Source organism: Cadophora gregata (assembly GCF_030347475.1).
Source record: "Cadophora gregata isolate MNR1 chromosome Unknown scaffold_10, whole genome shotgun sequence".
Taxonomy (NCBI): Eukaryota; Fungi; Ascomycota; class Leotiomycetes; order Helotiales; family Ploettnerulaceae; genus Cadophora; species Cadophora gregata.
The window spans coordinates 1,468,022-1,486,155 of NW_026695933.1; the positions used below are offsets into that span (position 1 = coordinate 1,468,022).

The following is an 18,134-nucleotide window of genomic DNA, read 5'->3' on the forward strand; positions in this document are numbered from 1 at the left end:
AGAAGTCTCAAGTTCTCGATAGTTATAAACCAAGCAATTCAAGAATCGTCCTTAATCACGTATTATCCACTACTTCCTCCCTTGACATTCGCCGAACTCTACATCAATAGATCTCACGATTTGTTGTACAGAGGTAAGCTCGCTATCGGAGTGAAGCATTCTAATAAACAATAGCTCCAAGATCGTCCGATGAAGGCTTGCGGAAGGCATGTAAAGAGAATTTGCATTCTGCATTTCTTATCTGTTTGAATCACACCGCCTGTTTTGAGCATTACGTACAGAGTGAAAAGTTAGGCATGTCAAACAGTTTGTTCATGGCAATCAACCCGATCAGATAACTAATTAACAAGCACTTCAATTTTTCGTTCAAAATTACACCAAAACTAACAGAAAAAAGACACCGAGCGAAACTTTGCACAGAAAGAACCCATCCTCATTCCTCGTCACGCTTTAACCATCTCAATACGGAAGGTACTAGGAATTGTACATGTTAAGAGCCCAACTGCCACCACAGGTCTGTGCTGCATCTCCAGAGCATTGCATAGTGCACTGTGTACTAACCACGGTTGAAGAAGGGAAGCTGTTACCACACCAGCACTCAGAGCCATACTCAACTCCATAGTATACAAAGCCTACGCACGCTGTTTTACAAGCTGCTGGAGTCATGCTTGATGATGAGCCTCCAGAAGTGGAGAGTGTTCGTACATTATTGGTGTTGTCGGCCACGCATTGACCATTAGTGACAGGTGGAGTTAGAACTGTTGGTGCCGGGGTTCCGCTGTAGACTTGTAATATGTTGTTTCCTCCACAGAATTGCGAGCTGTTGCCTGTACACTGTATATTCGGGGTCTGTCCGCCCGTAGGACTGCCAGGTAAAGAAGAACCGCAGAAACATTGCGATCCGTATTCTACTCCAGCATACGAATAGCCTCCATTGGAGCAAGCTCGTGCGCAGTTGCCAACCGTGTTTGAGGCTAGGTTCTGTTGCATAGGTAGAAGACGAGCTGAAGTTGGATCGACGAATGAGTCAAGATACGTGTATCCTCCAGCAGTTCCTGGAATTCTGACATTCGTAGAAGCTGTACCCTGGTAGATACCAATTGCGTTGATACCACCGCAACTTTCACTGGGTGTTCCAGTACATGGTAAAAGACAATTTTTGGGGGCAAGGGTTGTTGAGGTGTGGATAACATTGTCACACCAACACTCATTCCTGTTCTCAACTCCAGCATATTTGAAGCCTGCCGTATTGCAGGCTGTGACGCAGGCTTCTACTGACGTAATGGTCGATTTGTTGACTGTAAGTGTTCGGCCCGCTGAGGTCTGATCCGCGTAGCAATTGACATATGTGTAACCATTTGCCGTTGCCGGAACAGGAGCCGCGGCTGCTGCAACAGTCGGTGCGCCTGAGTTCTTCGAGTAGAGATTGAGAACATTATTGCCGCCGCAGAGTTGCGTTGAGTTGCCTGAGCAGGTAAAGGTGCATCCTGCCTGACCGCCAACACCGTAGGTTGACCCGTCAGACTGTATAGTACTGGCGCAATAGCATTCATACCCGTTCTCTAGTCCAGCGAGAGTATAGCCTGCACCATTACAGAAGGTAATGCATTTTTCGATAGTCAGTGTTGAGGATGTTGTTGACGTCGAAGCGAGAACTCGCTAAGCAACGCTGTTAGCTTCATTGTTTACTCTGGAGCCAAGACTTAACGAATATCGTCACTTACCGAAGGATAGTTGTCACTGTAACATCCTTGAGCGAACCAAGATGCTGCCGCAATGTTTGATGTTACAAGAGCAGAATTGGTGCTAACCGACAGAGCATTGGGGCCTCCACAGATCTCTGTTGATCCGGAAGCAGAACATCCCATATTGCATGAAGACGAGGACACTGTAGGAAGTGTGTTGCCGCAGTAACACTCAGAGGAATATTCAGTGCCAGAATATGCAAATCCAAGGCTGGTACAATAAGTCTTGCAAGCTGCGTTGGTCATCGAGTTTGAACTCGTAGAAGGGCCAGACAGAGAGCGTACGCCACCAATATTGTCTGCTAGACAAACTGTTCCGGCGGCAGGTTGTAGCGGATTGGGTGGGAAGGCTGTGGCTGAACATGTTGATGTAGTAATAGTCGTCGTTCCTGTGCCGATTGGGATTAAAACCCCAAGGTTTAGAAAAAAGGTCGTGGATGTTCTTGTGGTTGTGCTGGGAGCACAAGCACTAGCCGTTACTGCAGCCGAGCATGACGATATTCCTAGAGCAAGTCCAGTGAAGCAATCTTGGGTAACGAAAGGTCCAGACACTAGAGGCGAGTTGCAAGTTGAAGAGAAGAAGGAGGTGGTGAGTTGAGCACCAGCGGCTGTCACTGTGCTGTAATAGGTGCATGTTTGTGCGTATGTCACAGCACGTTTGACAATAACGTGGACGGTCGAGATCTCTGCGCAGGCACCGAGGGCAAGAAGCCCGAGAAGGATGAAGGAAGGATACATGATGAAACTCGTTTCTGACTGATTGTTGCACTGAATTCTACATAACAAGGGCATGCTCATATACTTGTCAGAAATGGAAGTCCGCGAGCCTGGAAGGTACCTAGGGTTCCCAGTTTAATCAAGCTGACCCAATATTGACCCCGCCACTATCAAAACCTCGGTCTGGATGTGTCTCACTCGAGGAGGGGACCAATCGTTATCTAACCTTTTGATTCCAACATGGTTGCCATGCAACACCATGGTATAGGGCGGTTTCCCGGTTACCCGGTTGGCATTTTTGCCCAAGATCCCCAAGTCACATTCTTCGACTCACTTCAACCACCACGATATCTGAATCACATTCCTGACAGCCAGCCACTACCGTCCACTCTCTCCACTCTAACGCTTGTTTTAACAGCGTCGCTCAAGATGGTTTCCCCAGTTACTTTAGTTCAGGATCCACATCATCTGTCCGAGCTATAGATACGGCTTAATGATCCGGACATCTTAAAATCGATTTTCAAAAAATAAATTACATCATGAAGAGAGATCACTTTCAAAGGATCAACCACACTCTTGCCACATCTTGACGCTTTCCACCTCCAGCTGCGCCTTACCTTCTACCCAAGTTGGAAGCCATGAATCTTTCGCAGCCCAGAAATAAGCGGAAGCATTGACAGCTGTATTGACCCACGGCTTCTGGTCGTCAGGGTCTTGGAAAAAGCCGTTTGTTCCTCCCACGGCAAGGTTGATGATGAGATAGAAGGGAGTATCAAATGGAGTGTTGAAACGATTCGTGTTCCACGGGTCTGATACTAATTCTCCCCCACTGACTTGGGGAAATTGTCCACGCGTCCATTGAGGCTTCGTATACTTGGTATAGATAACGTGACGGATGCGGCTGTCGACGTATGTATACAGGTACTTTTCGCTCCATTCGAGAGCATATGTGTGGAATTTTGCGGAGTACGTGGAGTGTAAATTTCGCTGAGTATTCGTATCTCTCCAGCTTTGGTCCAAAGCTTTTGTTGGTCCCCAATGCAGACTGCTGATGATCTTGTTGTTTCCGCCATATTTGTAGTTATGGTCATTGCCCCGAGATTCGGCAATATCAATCTCTCCAGAAGCCGGCCAAGGGCCGTAAACATCATTGACTGGAAGTAGCCAGATGGCAGGCCATAACCAGTCACCAGTGGGCATCTTTGCTTTAACTTCGACCCTGCCATAGCGGATACTGGCAGAAGCTTTGGTGTTGATTCTGCCCGACTTGATAGGATTGATTATGGTATGATTGGTCGCATTCGTAGCAGCCCAGCAATCGTACCAAATATCAGACGTACAAGTGCCGTCTGCCGTCAGATTTACCAGAGCATAAGGAGTATCAATGATACTCGGATCCTGAAGTGTTGGTTTGATAACCAATTTTCCATCTTTCAAGAAGACATTCGCTGTATCGTTTGTGGTCACTTCGAACTCGCCGTTGCTACACAAGTTAGTCCAAATCTAAAGATATTATCATGGCAAAGCAACCAACCCAAAGCCGCCCAACTGAACTTCGCGCTGCCAAATTGATGTATTCAAAGTCGGCCCGTCAAAATCATCTTCCATAACGAGACAGTATTCGTGCTTAGGTACAGACTTCACTCCGAGATATACCATAACAGCGATCAGAGCTAAACCGCAAGCAAATCCAAAGCAAGGAATTACTGTTGGCCATATTGGCCGGCGTTCTCTCATCCATGGTTTCTCGATCTCGGTTTTTGCAACCAATCTCGAGCGATAGTAAGGTCGTATATAAGATCTCCTACTTCGAACACTGTACTCAGACGCAGATTCGATTGTTTCCGCCGTCGCTCGCTTCGCGTTATTCTGGATCCCATTAACATCAACATCAGAGTTAATTGACGTTGCGTGTCCTTGCTTGTCGAGTTTGTGGTTCGATGGGTCCCCAGTGTCGTTCTGGACATTGTGAACATGCGGCATCTTTGCGGGTGGCTGGCGAATCCATGGACTTCTGTTTAGATTCAGGCTTTAAAAAAAAAAAAGGTTTGTGGAATGAAAATGTGCCCATGATGGCAAAATATCCCAGCAGTTCCCCGCAGGTTTTGCTGAACCGGAAACACAAGGCCTGGTTTTCCCTGCTGCAAGTGGCTCGAGTGGGTGTGTTTACCCTGTCGCTTAGAGTGCTTGGCCCCTTGCGGTTCCTGTCGTGCCTGTCGTGCCTGTCGTGCCCAGTCATTAGCGATCTTTACCCCTGACTAACTGCACTGGGAGCGGGATCGCTGCAAGCGAGCGCCCTGGCTGGCCCCTGATGGCCCCCTTTCGCGCGAAATACGATCAACTCAATTTCCTTTAGTTAAGTGGGACTTCACAGAATTGCGACACTTACCTAGCCCTTGAAGGATTGATCGGCGCTGTCCCCGGGCAACTGCCCCTCCAAGTCTATTGCTATGAGGCACGTGAGGTGGAAATCACATTCCAGTCCACACCGTTAGACTAAACGATTCACTAATTTGTCTCTAGTAGATCAATGTGCTATAACATTTGCAGCCTTCGCCAATCGGAGCTAGGAACAATGAGTTGCATTAGTGTAATGATCGACGTTCGATTCGCATTTGGGGTCTGCGACAAAAAGAGAGGCTCTTGCTGCACAGTGCAGTTCTGTCAAACGATCCGAGACAAATCTGGATCGGTTTCGGTGCGATCTCGATAACCTAATAGTACCAAGTTACATAGCTTCAAGATCGCCACTACTAAGCCTCTGGCAACCACATTTCTTGCTGTCGCTTGACAAGAAGGCTGGGGTAAACAATCTGCTAAGTAGAAGATCAAGATGTCAGCTAGAAAGTGCCACCGGATCTTTCTCAAAGGTACTGTGAAAGATCTACAAAGTATCCAGCCTTCTAAATATGATGTTCAGAATATGTGTCTTATTAAAGCCCTTTTCAGAGACGCAGCTTCTGTGTGTAGCCATTTCTCTGTAATACCTTCTTGAGCAATGCAGGGGGATCTGAACTCTCCAGTACCGGCAGTTGACCCCCATGTTGATCTGTCAGGCCAACAGGAGAAGTCTGAGCATGGGTCCTGGGAAGTTGCTTCGCAAAATGGTTCTCAGCCACAACCGCGTCTTGAGAGTCGGGATTCAGTTTTGGCTGTACCAAATCTTGTCGGCGCAACCATCCAGCATGAGATGATCGTCGAGTACCTCTACCAGCAGCAGCGCAGCAGATGTTGGATTGGGGATCTCGACTCTCTAGAGGAAGGAGCTTTTATGAGAGACAGCTGGAACAGCTATATTACGGCACCTGTCCTTCTTTCAGCAAGTGTACTTGCTGAAGCATTGGTTGATTTGAACGCAGAGGTCAGTACACAGAGGAACCTCGGGTTGTCTTTGCCCCTAAAATACCCACCTAGGAGAGACTTGCTAATTCATATCGTTACAAAGATTGTCATCACATTGAAATCAAAAGTTGTCGAGACCGCCTTCAGAGTCATGGAATCAACGGACAGAGTGACACTAAGATCAGGACTTGAGATTCAAGTGCTGCCATCACTTCAAGATATAAAGCTGGCTCAAAGACATCAATGTGCAGCATTTATTCTCGAAGAGTCCTATATTCTGGTTTGGGACGATAGCCCAACGAAGCTCTTAGATCGAGCCGCGGATTTGGAGCACCAACTAGTCGATATTGCGTGGTTTACTGCGACAGGATGCGATTTGAAGCCCGCGTCTCTCTACGAAGATGGCGGCTCATTACTGGAGCTCGGGTATGTGGTTGAACGCCGTCCAACATACATCAACAGTGTTATCTGTGCCTGTACACTAGCACTCAGTCTACTGGTCGTTGGGCTTGGTATGAAGATACTGGCGCAGGAATCAGCGCTCGATCATACGTATGCTCGACTGGCAGCTATTGCATTCACACCTATACAGTTTCTATTAGCACTGGTATGCCACACACGCCAAATATGCTGCTGCATCTACTGACTTAAGTCTAGTTCTTCATGCAAGTTGTCATTGTTTGTGCCTTCCAACTCCTAGGCCCTGTGGGGCAGTGCCACACAAACTCGACATACTACTCCGCGAAGCCGCCGCCTCGAGTAAAAAGACTGGAGGCACTTCCTCATGTGACCATCCAATGCCCGATCTACACAGAGAGTCTAGCTACTGTCGTTGAGCCAACGATAATGTCCTTGAAAGCGGCCATTTCAACATATGAAATGCAAGGAGGGTCAGCGAACATATTTGTGAACGATGATGGAATGCTTTCTGGACTCACCAAGCTTGAAGTCGACAATAGGAAAAAATTCTACAAGAAAAACAACATTGGCTGGGTTGCCCGTCCAGCTCATAATCCCGTTGCATTAACAGGAAAGCCAAAATTTCTCAGAAGGGGCAGATTTAAGAAGGTCAGTGTACACAGCTATTATTCGCGGGGCATCCTACTAACATTGCGTTTTAGGCTTCAAATATGAATTTTGGCTTGATGATAAGCGTTAAGCTCGAAGAGAAGCTTGCCAGGGTTACAAGAGATGAAACCTGGTCACAGCAGGACGAGGATAAGGAGTACGAGAAAAGTCTGCTCGAAGTTATGTCCGAGCTGCCTTGCAGCCCATTGGCGGGTGGAAATATTCGAGTTGGAGATTATATTCTTTTGGGTATGAGCCATCGTCGAACCGCTCGTGCCTAAGCTGACCTTCTTGACTAGTGGACTCTGATACACGCATCCCTGAGGATTGCTTGCTTGATGCTGTGCATGAGATGCAATTATCACCTGAAGTTGGTATTTTACAGTACACTTCCGGGGTGTTGCATGTGACCAAAGATTTCTTTGAAAGTGGTATCTCGTAAGTTTAGAAGTGGAAGTCAACGGATTCTCGCTTATATCTTTAGGTATTTTACGGACTTAATCTATACTGCCATTGGCTATATGGTATCGAATGGTGATGTTGGACCATTTGTTGGCCACAACGCGATGCTACGTTGGTCATCTATGCAAGACGTCGCGTACTTTGACGAAGACCAGATTATTAAATTCTGGTCCGAATGCAGTGTCTCGGAGGACTTCGACATGTCACTTCGCCTTCAACGCCAAAATTGGACCATTAGATTCGCGACGTATACTGGGGAAGGATTCAAGGAAGGCGTCTCCTTGACAATCTATGATGAGATTACGCGATGGGAAAAATACGCCTACGGCTGTAGTGAGCTAGTCTTCAATCCGCTGAAAGACTGGCTGCGAAAAGGCCCTTTCACACCACTCATCCGTCATTTTGTCACATCAAAGACACCAATAGCGTCTAAGCTTAGCACGATTGGCTACATTGCCAGTTACTATGCTATCGGATCCGCCTGGATCTTCAGCTTGGTCAACTTCTTTCTGATTGGATGGGCAGATACCTTGATTGATCACTGGTATCTTCCATCTTTCAACGTATTCATTGGATTGGTATTCGTTTTCAGTTTTTTAAGCAACATCTGTCTTGCTTGGTTAAGGTACCGAACCAGTACAAGAACAAATCTGGTCGAGTCATGCAAGTATCTCTCTGTCTCCTTCACGGACTATAATCTGACTGAAAATAGTGTTCGAGAATTTCAAATGGGTCCTGATGTTCTCAATTCTCTTCGGCGGTTTATCTCTCTCCGTCAGCCGCGCACTACTTTGCCATATGTTTTCTATCAACATTCAATGGACAACAACTAATAAAGAGGTACGGTACCAGCGCTATCAATATATTGGCAGAAATCACGAGCAGTCACTAACATCTTACAGGTCGAGAATTCGAACTTTTTTCGAGAAGTGCCAAAAATTCTCAACCGTTTCAGCGGACGCTTCTCATACTGCCTTGGCGGTCTCCTCTTGATTTTTGTATGTGCATATGCTGTTCCATACCAGTGGAGAATTCGGCAATTTACTGCAATCTTCCCTCTCGCGCTCTCTGTCGCGAATCACTTTTTGCTCCCTATTGCGCTCAATCCGGCTTTGATGAGGCTCACATGGTAAAATTATGGACTCAAGTCAACACGTACATACACACACATGTATAAACTATTCATTGTACTTAGCTCTTTGTATTTATCACAGATTGTACGTTAATATATAATAATAATGAGAAGATTTTGGCAATCCGTAAAACTTTTCGCTTCTTGAGTTTCGTTCTCGAATTCGTTTCTGCATGCCTTAAGTCACGCTCCTCTTACCTGGACCTCAAATCCGATAATGTCAACCCACCTGCCAGACCGCATTGCTTCTTTCACAGCATCACAAACAGTCATTGCACTCAATGCTTCCTCCGCCGTACACCCTGGCCTTTCACTATTCCTCACAACCCTCACAAAATGCTCAATCTGCTGATCAAATGGTACAATCTCCTTCTGAACCTGCAGGTCCTCTCTGCTAAGCTTCTCATCCCACTCGCCTGTCCATCTCGTCAAATCAGGTACACTCAAGCTCCCCTTTGTACCCATAATTCTATAAAAGCCACCCGCAAAATTTTCCTCTCGAACTTTTGGAATCATCGGATTCTCACCGGTCCCACATTCAAAATTCCACGGACTAGGCGTCGAATCACTTAGTAAAAATGTCCCAACAACACCACTCTGAAATCTAAGTACAATCGCAGCTCCCTCCTCGGCATCAAATGCTCTCGTTCTCATCGTCTCAATAGCAGAGACCATCGTGATTGGCCCCAGTAAGTACTGTAAAAGATCCACTTCATGAACGAGATTGATCAGCACCACTCCTCCACTCTCACCACTCCTTCGCCATTCTCCTATCCCATCATAATACGCAGCAGGCTTGCGCAGACACCAAGTCCCTTGCACAGCGACGACTTGACCTAGACTGTTCTCATCAAGTGCTTTCTTCGCTGCTAGCAAATACGGATTGAAGCGTCTATGATGACCTGCTAATACCTTGACACCTTTCTTTTCTGCTGCTGCGATGAGTTCCAGCCCTTCCGGGATAGAAGTCGAGATGGGTTTCTCAACCAAGATATCAATACCAGCCGCGATGAGCTCTAGTGCAATCGGAACATGGGTCTTATTTGGTGTGCAGATTATTGCTGCGGCTGGTCTTGGGAGGGAAGAAGAAAAGAGCGAGGCAATAGATGGGAAATGGTGGGTTGAGAGGGACGACGCGGTTTCCGGTCCGTGAGGTGCTGGGTCGATGAGGGCGAGGAGGTGGGTTGACGGGTTGGAGATGATGGATTGGGCGTGACGGGGACCGATCAGACCACCGCCTATGATTATGATGTTTATTTTTGGGGAAGTAGTACAGGTAGACATTGTTTTGTTTGGGTACGAAACTGGAAACAGAAGATGGCCAACTCGGATTCTTGAAGTGAAGCAAAAGAGTGTATGGAAACACTTTTATCTAAAAAATTATCTGAAAGAGGGAAATCTCAAGGAGGAAGCTAATCTATGTAGTAGCAGCTCATGCTGTACCAACCCAAGCGGTTGGTTCGGAATGTGCTACAGGAAGTGAGAAAGGCGACGATCGGATGTCAACAACAGCGAAGCGGAAGAATTCGTTTGCGCCACGACTGCCTAGCCCCAGGTCGGCTGGACAGGACTTTCGACGTGAATCAATTTGAAATTAGTCCTTACCCGGATCTCGAATCTTTAAGCAGGTAGAGATATCCTTCGTCTCGACGTAGAACAACCTCTCGGCGTGCTCAAGTAGGTTAAGCGAACCCCTTGGACTTCTCGGACAACCACCGTCGCCAAGCCCCCACGCCGGAAAAAGACTGTCGCAACGGCAAAATCCTCATCCGCCTGCCAATCGCCGCAACATAACACAGGACGCACCCTTTCCAAGCCTGCTAGACTTGTGAATCGTCGTCCAATGGACTTCTAGGACAAATAGAAGAAGCGAACGTGGTTTGGCAATCTAGGCCTAGGCTTGAGAGCGGATGGAGATTATTTTCCCGAGCCAGGCCGCGAATAACCTCTTCCACTGGTTTTGCGAACCATGTGCTTCCGCTTGAAATAGGTCTTGGAGAGGGGATGTAGGTTGATAAGGGCATGGTGGGTCGATATTTGTGCTTAGATATTCGTTTCTTATTTTTATCTTTTTAAGTTATGATATGAGTTTAATTCTTTCACGGACCGGCCAAAATTGAACATCTTCTCATATCGGATCTCTTGGAAACTTACCTGTCGTACTGGAACACTTCTCAATCACTTGTCTCTTCGATCCTGGTCTCGACTAGACTGTTCACCGACCACCTCAGTACTCTTTTATTACCATTAGAGTTGATCTATATATATCAGATAATACACAATGTCGTACAAACCAGCAATCTGTAGCATGTCTCTTGGCGTAAGTTCATCACTCATCCCAACCAACCATATCAACATCGCTAACAAAGAACAGCGAGCATGGGCACATTCAATGGCCCCGAAACTCACAGCCGCGGCATCCGCCTCTCTCCCAGGAATTGAGATCTTCTTCGAAGACCTCCTCTACCTCGCGTCCTCCTTCCCAGGCGGTCCAACACCAACAAACCAGATCCTCGCCGCCCACCAAATACGCACGCAATGCGGCGCCCTCAACCTCGAAATCATGGGCATCGGCCCCTTCAGTAACTGTGAGGGTCTCCTCTCTGCTTCAGCTCGCGCTGCGAAACTAGAAGAACTGTATCTCTGGTTTGACATTGCGAGGATCCTAGGGACGGATATCATCCAGATCCCATGTACATTCATGACTGAGGGTGTGACTGGAGACCTGGATGTCGTGGCGAGAGACCTGAGAGAGATTGCCGATCTGGGAGCAGCGCAGAACCCACCATTTAAGTTCGCGTATGAGAATCTCTGCTGGGGGACGTTCAACGATACGTGGGAGAAGGCGTGGGCTGTTGTTGAGGCGGTCGATAGAGATAACTTCGGGCTGTGTCTCGATACGTTTAATATCGCTGGACGGGAATATGCGGATCCATGCTCGCCGGATGGGAAGTGTGTGAATGCGGATGTGACATTTAGGGAGAGTATGCGGAGGATGGCGAGGACGATTGATGTGAAGAAGGTGTTCTATGTGCAGGTAGTTGATGCGGAGAGATTGAGGACGCCGATGAGTAAGACGCATGCTTTTCACGTGGAGGGGCAGAAGCCGAGGATGAGTTGGAGTCGGAATTGCAGGCTGTTTATGTGTGAGGAGGAGCGAGGAGGGTACTTACCGGTGCTGGATGTCCTCAGGACTATCTGCGATGAGAAGGAGGGACTGGGGTACAAAGGATGGATCTCCATGGAATTGTTCAATAGGAGTCTTCTAAAGGAGGATCCAAATGTGCCAATTGAGCATGCAGAGAGAGCAATGAAGAGTTGGAGGAGGATCGTGAAAGCTATGGGTTGGGAAGACAAGATTGAGCCTGAAGTGGCTCCTAGGAAGGTCTCAAGCTGGGTGAGCCAGAAGGAGGTGGAGAGTCTTGAGATCTCAGCACGACTGTGATGTGCATGCAGCAGGGAACAGCAAGCATTCTCTGGAGTTTGGGACATCATTGTACAATTGACTATGAACTACATGATAAGCACGGCAACACACATGTAGTGGTACATGCATAAGGCAGCATATGTAATAAATGAGCATAGCATATTGAAACATTGGCAAATACGGAAGAGGCCGGCCACGACAACTGATCAAATTGTGCTTGGTCTAATGCACGAAGCCAGTACGTGTAGTGGCCGAAGTGGAATTCGTAACAACGGATTGTTCAGGAAGTTCTCTTGCCCCTTGGCCCCCATCCTAATGAAAGGTTGTAGCATACGCATGAACAAGGTGCCTTCTAATCCCGACGAGCCCCGAAGGACTAAACTCAATCTCCCCACGCTCCGTTAGGAACTGCTTTCTAGATGAAAGTAGCTCCTGCAAACACTAAAGAATGCATCGCGGGTTTTGCCTGGACCAGAGCGGTTGCAGCAGTCCAGCTCATGTCGACAAAAATGAAAAGACTGACATACAGCACAACCAAGATCGCTCAGTGCAATTGGTTATCATAAAAAAATCGTTATCATTTGTCTCTAAACTCCTCCGTCATCCGTGCAGTGAGCAAGACGGTCATATCCTTACCACTCATCCTTCGCCTTCCCATGAACGCCACGCTAATCATACAAATAACAGAATTGGGGAAATAAATCAAATGGCTTACAATAAATAACAGATTTAGTCGTGTGAATGTGAAAAGAGAGCAGAAATAGACTCGCCATAATGATTCCTTCGAATAGCTTCAGAAAGTAAATTTGAAAGATCCAAGATGACGAGTTTGTTGGTCTCTCTCGCCTTCTCCGGAGGTATTGGGAAGGAGTTCGTGACGACAATAAGGTCGATGCAATCGCAGTCTTGAAGCTCTTCAAGTGCGTCGCCGCCAAACAAACCGTGAGTGGCAATGCAATAAACCTTCTTTGCACCACCGCGCTTGACACAACACTCAGCTGCAGCGATCCAACTGCCAGCTTTGTCGATCATGTCGTCAACGAGGAAGACAGTCCTACCGCGGACGTCTCCTACTAAGGTAATCATCTGCTCCAAGCTCGGATTATTGAAGCCCTCTTCTTCCTCGTCCGAAGTTGCCGTAGCATCAGCAGTACCGCCAAGCGCATGTGGTTCAGGGTTGAAGTAAGAAGAGGCTCTCGACATCTCCATTGGATCATCTTCAGGTCGCTCGAGTATCATAGAGCTTGACATGGCAGACTGGGTCGGTGAGGGGTAATCATCAGGCACAATATGACCATGAATCAATCGACCATGGATGATGTCTCGAGCACGTTCATCTGTGAACTCAGCTTCGTCTCCTTCTCCAATCTCTTCTTCAATGGGTGAAGATCGTGCTGGGGTAGTGGAAGCGCGAACAAGGGGTGATCTTGTTGCAGTTGGCCCTTTGTGTGCGGTGCGAAGCGGGGACGGTAAATTTTGAGGCTTTCGTGGGGAGGGATTGCTATCCTGGCGCGCATGTGTTGGTTTGCGTGGAGGACTATGCTTGGTGGATGTAGACTGATCCGACTTGTGACTCTCTTTGCTACTTGTTTGGATCCTGCTGAGCTCAGGCTTCTTATCCGAATTAAAGCTGCGTTCATCGTCATCGATCTCGAGCTTACTAACATCTGCATCGTCCAGATCGTGGTCGAAGTGGTCCAACGGATTCATGACAAAACTGCCACTCATATTCACACCTCGTCTCTTATCCGTTGTGACCATGCCAAAGTTGAGCTTCAGAGCATCTGCCAGAGATGTGACTCTTTTGGTACCTCCAGCATTCTTGGACACGCAGACAGCTTCAGACCAGTTAGGAACATTATGCCGAATCCATCTCGCAATCAAAGGCTCCGCATGCAGGTTGTCGACTGGGCATTTGAAGAATCCTTGCATTTGTGAGGCATGTAGGTCGATTGTGATAACGTGGTTGATTCCCGCGACGTGAAGGAGGTTGGCAAGCATACGAGCAGTAATTGCGCCCCGATGCGACTTCTTCTTCGACTGTCTGCTATATGGAAAGTATGGTAGAACAGCTGCACCGAGTCAGTACGGGAGAATTGCGAACGAGAGAAAAATGAACTGACCAGTGATTTTGTTTGCTGAGCCTCCCTTGCAAGCGGATATCAAGATGAGAAGCTCCATGATACTATCATTGATCTTACTGCTGCCCGATTGAACCACAAATACATCTTTCTCTCGAATACTGGTCATAATCTTGACGCTAGTCTCTCCCTGGGAAATTGTCAGCCCAGCCATAACAGAGGTCGCACAAAAGTCTGCTCACGTTTGCAAACTGCGAGAGCTCGACAGCGGCCGGAGCCATACCCAGGTTCGAGCATATTTGGTTCGTCAGCCCTGGGCAGGAGCTGCCAGCGAATATGAGGGTATTGCGCATGGTGAAGCTGGAGTTGGTGGGCGAGGAAGAAAATAGCAGGAGGTGGAGCTGAGAAAGAAAAGTTGAAGCTAGGTAGGTGGAAGTCCCGTCGCCTAATTTTCAGAGTGGAACGGAGCGGAGCAATGAGAGGCGACATGATGCCAAGACCTCTTCGCACTCACCACAGTTCATCCACAGCCTGTCCTGTGGGTGTCAGGTCACACTTTCGATAATCAGGTAGCCATCTGATCAGCAAACAAAATTCAAGCTCTTGTTGGAGGTTGATTGAAAGCCTCTTCCCTAAGGAATGGGGATCCGACATCTGACCACGTTCTTGCGCCCTTATGCAGATGCAGCATCATTGGATGGCCAGCAAGTTGTGATAGACGGCCCCTCTTTCGCTCACCAGGTCTACTACCTCTGTCTCAAAGCTACTCCAGGAGCCCAAAATGCACTGGAAGCTGCACCGTCCTATCGAGCATTAGCAGACACAGCTATTTCATGGCTAGATACCGTCAGAGCAAGCAATGTGCATATGTGAGCAGATTTGGACTTCCTTGTGCAGGATATGGCCACTGACAACGTCCAGAAAGAAGATATATTTTGATGGCTACCTGCCTCAAGCGAAGCTTGATGTCCGGCTAGAAAGGCTTCAGAGCTCGACACATCAATTGACTAAGTTCCATCAGACAAGTAACGCGCCTTGTCGGTCCTCTTTTCCAAAAGCCAATGATGCCCCACTACCTGTATTTCAAGGCGGTGCTGTCCGTTCTGGCCTAACGACACTTCCTGCCGTGTCATTTGTCGTACCAGCAATTCTCGAAGCTCTGATTTCGTCGAGCAAATATGCCAATATTACCGAGGTCGTTCCAGGAGAGGCAGACCTGTACTGTGCAAGATATCTGAAGCAAGATGGTGGAATAGTTTTCACTAGCGACTCCGACCTTCTGGTGCACGATCTAGGCTTGAACGGTGCAGTGACTTTCTTTAGTGATATAGAACTTACTGCAGGTGATAGTCCAGGAATCTTGCGCACTCAAACTTTTCACCCAGCAGCCATCAGTGAGCGTCTGACACTGCCAAAATCCCACGGTCTTCATTCACTGGCATTCGAAATATTCATGGATGCTCAAGGGACCTTTCCGAAACTTCTCACACAAGCGCAGTCTCTCAAAGCCATCACAAGCCATAGGCAGATGTTCGATGACTTCCTCAAAGAATATGCTCCGCTGCGCGCTGAATCGGAGATGTCCATAGAATATGCACAGGCCCTCCGAGTTCTTCGACGTTTGGATCCAAGAACTTCTGAATACGTACTCCAATTTCCTAGCCTTGCTCATATTGCTGGTCAACCGCTGGTAAGTGGGAAACCTGCTTCGCTGTCGCCTCATGTTTTTTTGCCATTTCTAATTGATTGCCCTGTTCGCACGAATGCTTGGGAAGCTTCGACGGCCACTCGGCAACTTGCATATGGCCTCGTCAATATCATTGTTCCTACTCGCGAGCAAGCGTCGAGTGTGTTCGAGCATAGAAGGCAGTTGGAAAAGTCAGGAGGCCGGGAGCTGATGCTTCCCGAAGTCCTTGACATCTCCGAGGCGTGCACCGCCGTGCTGGAAACATTCCAAACCCTAAAAAATAAACTGCCAGATTTTACAGAAACGCATATTTGGGTGGCTTTTGCCGTGCACCAAGATATTGAATGGTCAGCATCCAGCTCGAAAACTGCGGCTAGTCAGCTATTCCTACAGCGTATTTCTTATCCAAAACTTTCCGACCCGTCTGGGTACCTTGGATGGGATGTCATTCAGTTCTTCGCTCAACTTCAAGGCTCGTTGTATTCTTTTAGAATGTTGCAGCAGATTACAAGTCTGGTAGTTGCAACTGGACATAAAACCTCAATACCTGAGGCGGTCCATCGTCTACATTCCCTGCTAGGGTCTGTCCCAACATTGGTCGACTATCCCGATCTTGGGACTGCGTCTTCCATCGTCCGAAATTCTCATGGTGTGAAGTTCTTGAAGAACTTGAGGGAAGTGTTGAAGGTTCTGGACTCTTCTCCCACGTATCTTGCTCAGAATGACACCAAATCGAAAGCATCATCGAAGAAGAAGCGAAAGAGAGACCAAGCTGCGACCGAGTTACCACCGGGAAAGCCAAAATCGAGCAATCCATTTGCATTGTTGGAGAGTGATTGACTTGTGTAGAATCTGTCGGCTGCGAAATCCCGGTTCAGTATGGTATTCTAGTTGTTGTCTAGGATCATTTGAGGAGCGGTGCGCATGATACAGGACGCTCAAGTTTGTGGATATACGAAATCGTGTACGAAGATGGCAGGCTCGATTGGACTGTCCCTACTCTTCTTGAGACAATGCATCATCCTTCCTTCCAGTCATTTGTGCGCCGTTGGAGCGGAAGGAAGGATTCGTATTCTTGGCAGACTCACATATTTCAGCCTCCTCACTACTCGTCGGCATGGAATTTTAATGCCTACCACGTATTATTTTCATCAGAACAGGCAACCCGTCCTTTCAATCCTTTTCATGATTGCATCCTTATCATATCGAGTCGACCGTCTCCGAGTCCACCGTGTTTTGTTCCCATCTACTGCAGCTGTGGAAAGACCATCAGTATGACGTCTCTGGCAACGCCAAAATCATTCCAACGCTTCAGCAGCCTCCCAGTAGAGCTCCGAATCACGGTTTGGCGCTTCGCTCTTCCAGATCCAAGACTTGTGAAAGTCAACTACAACGTTCAGACTGGTCGCTTCTACAGCACCGCCAAAACCCCAGTCAGTCTCCAGATCTGCCAGGAATCGCGTCACGAAGCAAGAAATTGGGAACTGCATTTTGGCACCGTCGGTCATCCACCTCAGATCCGTGCGAATCTTAACATCGACACCATCCAGCTAGAATGGGAGCCTATCCGCGTGCAGGCCGTCCCCACAAGAGAACTCCACAGGATTCGCCATCTGGCAGTGGGAGGGATGGATATACAACGAGTCGAGGCCGACACCATACTCGCCCAACTCCTCTCATTCCGCAAGCTGGAACATCTGACTCTCGTATCACCACCACCAGAGCCTTTGTGTGCTAGGTATCACAGCACAGAATACTCTTTATTTCGGAGTATAAGTGGCGAGCATGAGATGTCCGCGCGAGTAAAAGCTGAACTTTTGGCGCATTCCGAGAGAAGGTATATGTCATTTCAGCAACATGCGGCGTTGGTGACGGCGATGTTTAGATTGAAGGATGTTAGTAGGAGATGGAAGATGCCGAAGTTGTGGTTGATTACTACAAATCAGTGGGATGAAATGATCGGGCCGTGTATTTGGACTCTGTATATCCCCTTTTCTGTACTCATTCATTTCTGACTACGCCTCTTCATTTCTTGATTTCCACAGAAGGATATGCTGACTTTACAGTACTGAACTTCTTGGATTACATACTGAGTTGAAACGCCTCGGCGTGGCAGACGTTGATGTTAGAATCGTAAAGAATTGTTTACAGTCTTGAGTGGTACATTATTAGCATCAGTGCTGCTATCAGGACCAAGGACTCACATTCATTGTTCTGTTAGTATATTAGCGTGTCAGTGTTCCTGAACTATCAGCATTCACTGTGCCTTTTGTTTCCAGCCCTGGCATTGATTTTTCGTGACTTTAATCCTTCTTCGGTGTTTGTTTGGCTCTTGATTCCCAATAACTTGATAGCGTCTCCTTACAGAACCCAGGGGGGAAAAACACGCTATTGACAAGGATCACCTTTGCCATACGCAGACACTACAAGCACGTCTGAGAATAACTTTTCCATTGCTCTGATCCTCTATTTC

The 18,134-nt window shown here is 47.6% G+C and overlaps 8 protein-coding genes across 8 annotated transcripts; 4 read left to right on the forward strand and 4 right to left on the reverse strand.

Moving 5' to 3' along the window:
• Nucleotides 1–432: 432 nt before the first annotated feature.
• Nucleotides 433–2,499, reverse strand: ONS95_001851 (uncharacterized protein). Its single transcript, XM_058495070.1, has 2 exons — nt 1,725–2,499; nt 433–1,659 (listed from the first exon to the last, which is right to left on the reverse strand). The coding sequence occupies exons 1-2, from the start codon at nt 2,481–2,483 to the stop codon at nt 475–477; spliced, it is 1,944 nt and encodes a 647-aa protein (XP_058355380.1). The 5' UTR covers nt 2,484–2,499; the 3' UTR covers nt 433–474.
• Nucleotides 2,500–2,962: 463 nt separating this feature from the next.
• On the reverse strand, nt 2,963–4,497 carry ONS95_001852 (uncharacterized protein). Its single transcript, XM_058495071.1, has 2 exons — nt 3,997–4,497; nt 2,963–3,945 (listed from the first exon to the last, which is right to left on the reverse strand). Exons 1-2 carry the CDS (start codon nt 4,443–4,445, stop codon nt 3,027–3,029), a joined length of 1,368 nt encoding a protein of 455 aa, XP_058355381.1. The 5' UTR covers nt 4,446–4,497; the 3' UTR covers nt 2,963–3,026.
• A 963-nt stretch (nt 4,498–5,460) lies between these two features.
• Nucleotides 5,461–8,574, forward strand: ONS95_001853 (uncharacterized protein; the record flags this gene model as incomplete). The annotated part of the gene is made up of 8 exons (XM_058495072.1): nt 5,461–5,823; nt 5,908–6,411; nt 6,462–6,872; nt 6,926–7,121; nt 7,172–7,310; nt 7,357–7,997; nt 8,047–8,174; nt 8,237–8,574. 8 exons carry the CDS (start codon nt 5,461–5,463, stop codon nt 8,465–8,467), a joined length of 2,613 nt encoding a protein of 870 aa, XP_058355382.1. The 3' UTR covers nt 8,468–8,574.
• Nucleotides 8,575–8,649: 75 nt separating this feature from the next.
• ONS95_001854 (uncharacterized protein) lies at nt 8,650–9,750 on the reverse strand (the record flags this gene model as incomplete). Its single annotated transcript, XM_058495073.1, has 1 exon — nt 8,650–9,750. The coding sequence occupies one exon, from the start codon at nt 9,748–9,750 to the stop codon at nt 8,650–8,652; it is 1,101 nt and encodes a 366-aa protein (XP_058355383.1).
• Nucleotides 9,751–10,317: 567 nt separating this feature from the next.
• Nucleotides 10,318–12,340, forward strand: ONS95_001855 (uncharacterized protein). Its single transcript, XM_058495074.1, has 2 exons — nt 10,318–10,786; nt 10,841–12,340. The coding sequence occupies exons 1-2, from the start codon at nt 10,748–10,750 to the stop codon at nt 11,909–11,911; spliced, it is 1,110 nt and encodes a 369-aa protein (XP_058355384.1). The 5' UTR covers nt 10,318–10,747; the 3' UTR covers nt 11,912–12,340.
• A 125-nt stretch (nt 12,341–12,465) lies between these two features.
• ONS95_001856 (uncharacterized protein) lies at nt 12,466–14,515 on the reverse strand. Its single transcript, XM_058495075.1, has 3 exons — nt 14,217–14,515; nt 14,017–14,164; nt 12,466–13,965 (listed from the first exon to the last, which is right to left on the reverse strand). Exons 1-3 carry the CDS (start codon nt 14,325–14,327, stop codon nt 12,623–12,625), a joined length of 1,602 nt encoding a protein of 533 aa, XP_058355385.1. The 5' UTR covers nt 14,328–14,515; the 3' UTR covers nt 12,466–12,622.
• Nucleotides 14,516–14,613: 98 nt separating this feature from the next.
• Nucleotides 14,614–16,501, forward strand: ONS95_001857 (uncharacterized protein; the record flags this gene model as incomplete). The annotated part of the gene is made up of 2 exons (XM_058495076.1): nt 14,614–14,843; nt 14,896–16,501. The coding sequence occupies 2 exons, from the start codon at nt 14,614–14,616 to the stop codon at nt 16,499–16,501; spliced, it is 1,836 nt and encodes a 611-aa protein (XP_058355386.1).
• Nucleotides 16,502–16,935: 434 nt separating this feature from the next.
• ONS95_001858 (uncharacterized protein) lies at nt 16,936–17,818 on the forward strand (the record flags this gene model as incomplete). The annotated part of the gene is made up of 2 exons (XM_058495077.1): nt 16,936–17,642; nt 17,728–17,818. 2 exons carry the CDS (start codon nt 16,936–16,938, stop codon nt 17,816–17,818), a joined length of 798 nt encoding a protein of 265 aa, XP_058355387.1.
• Between the last annotated feature and the right edge of the window lie 316 nt (nt 17,819–18,134).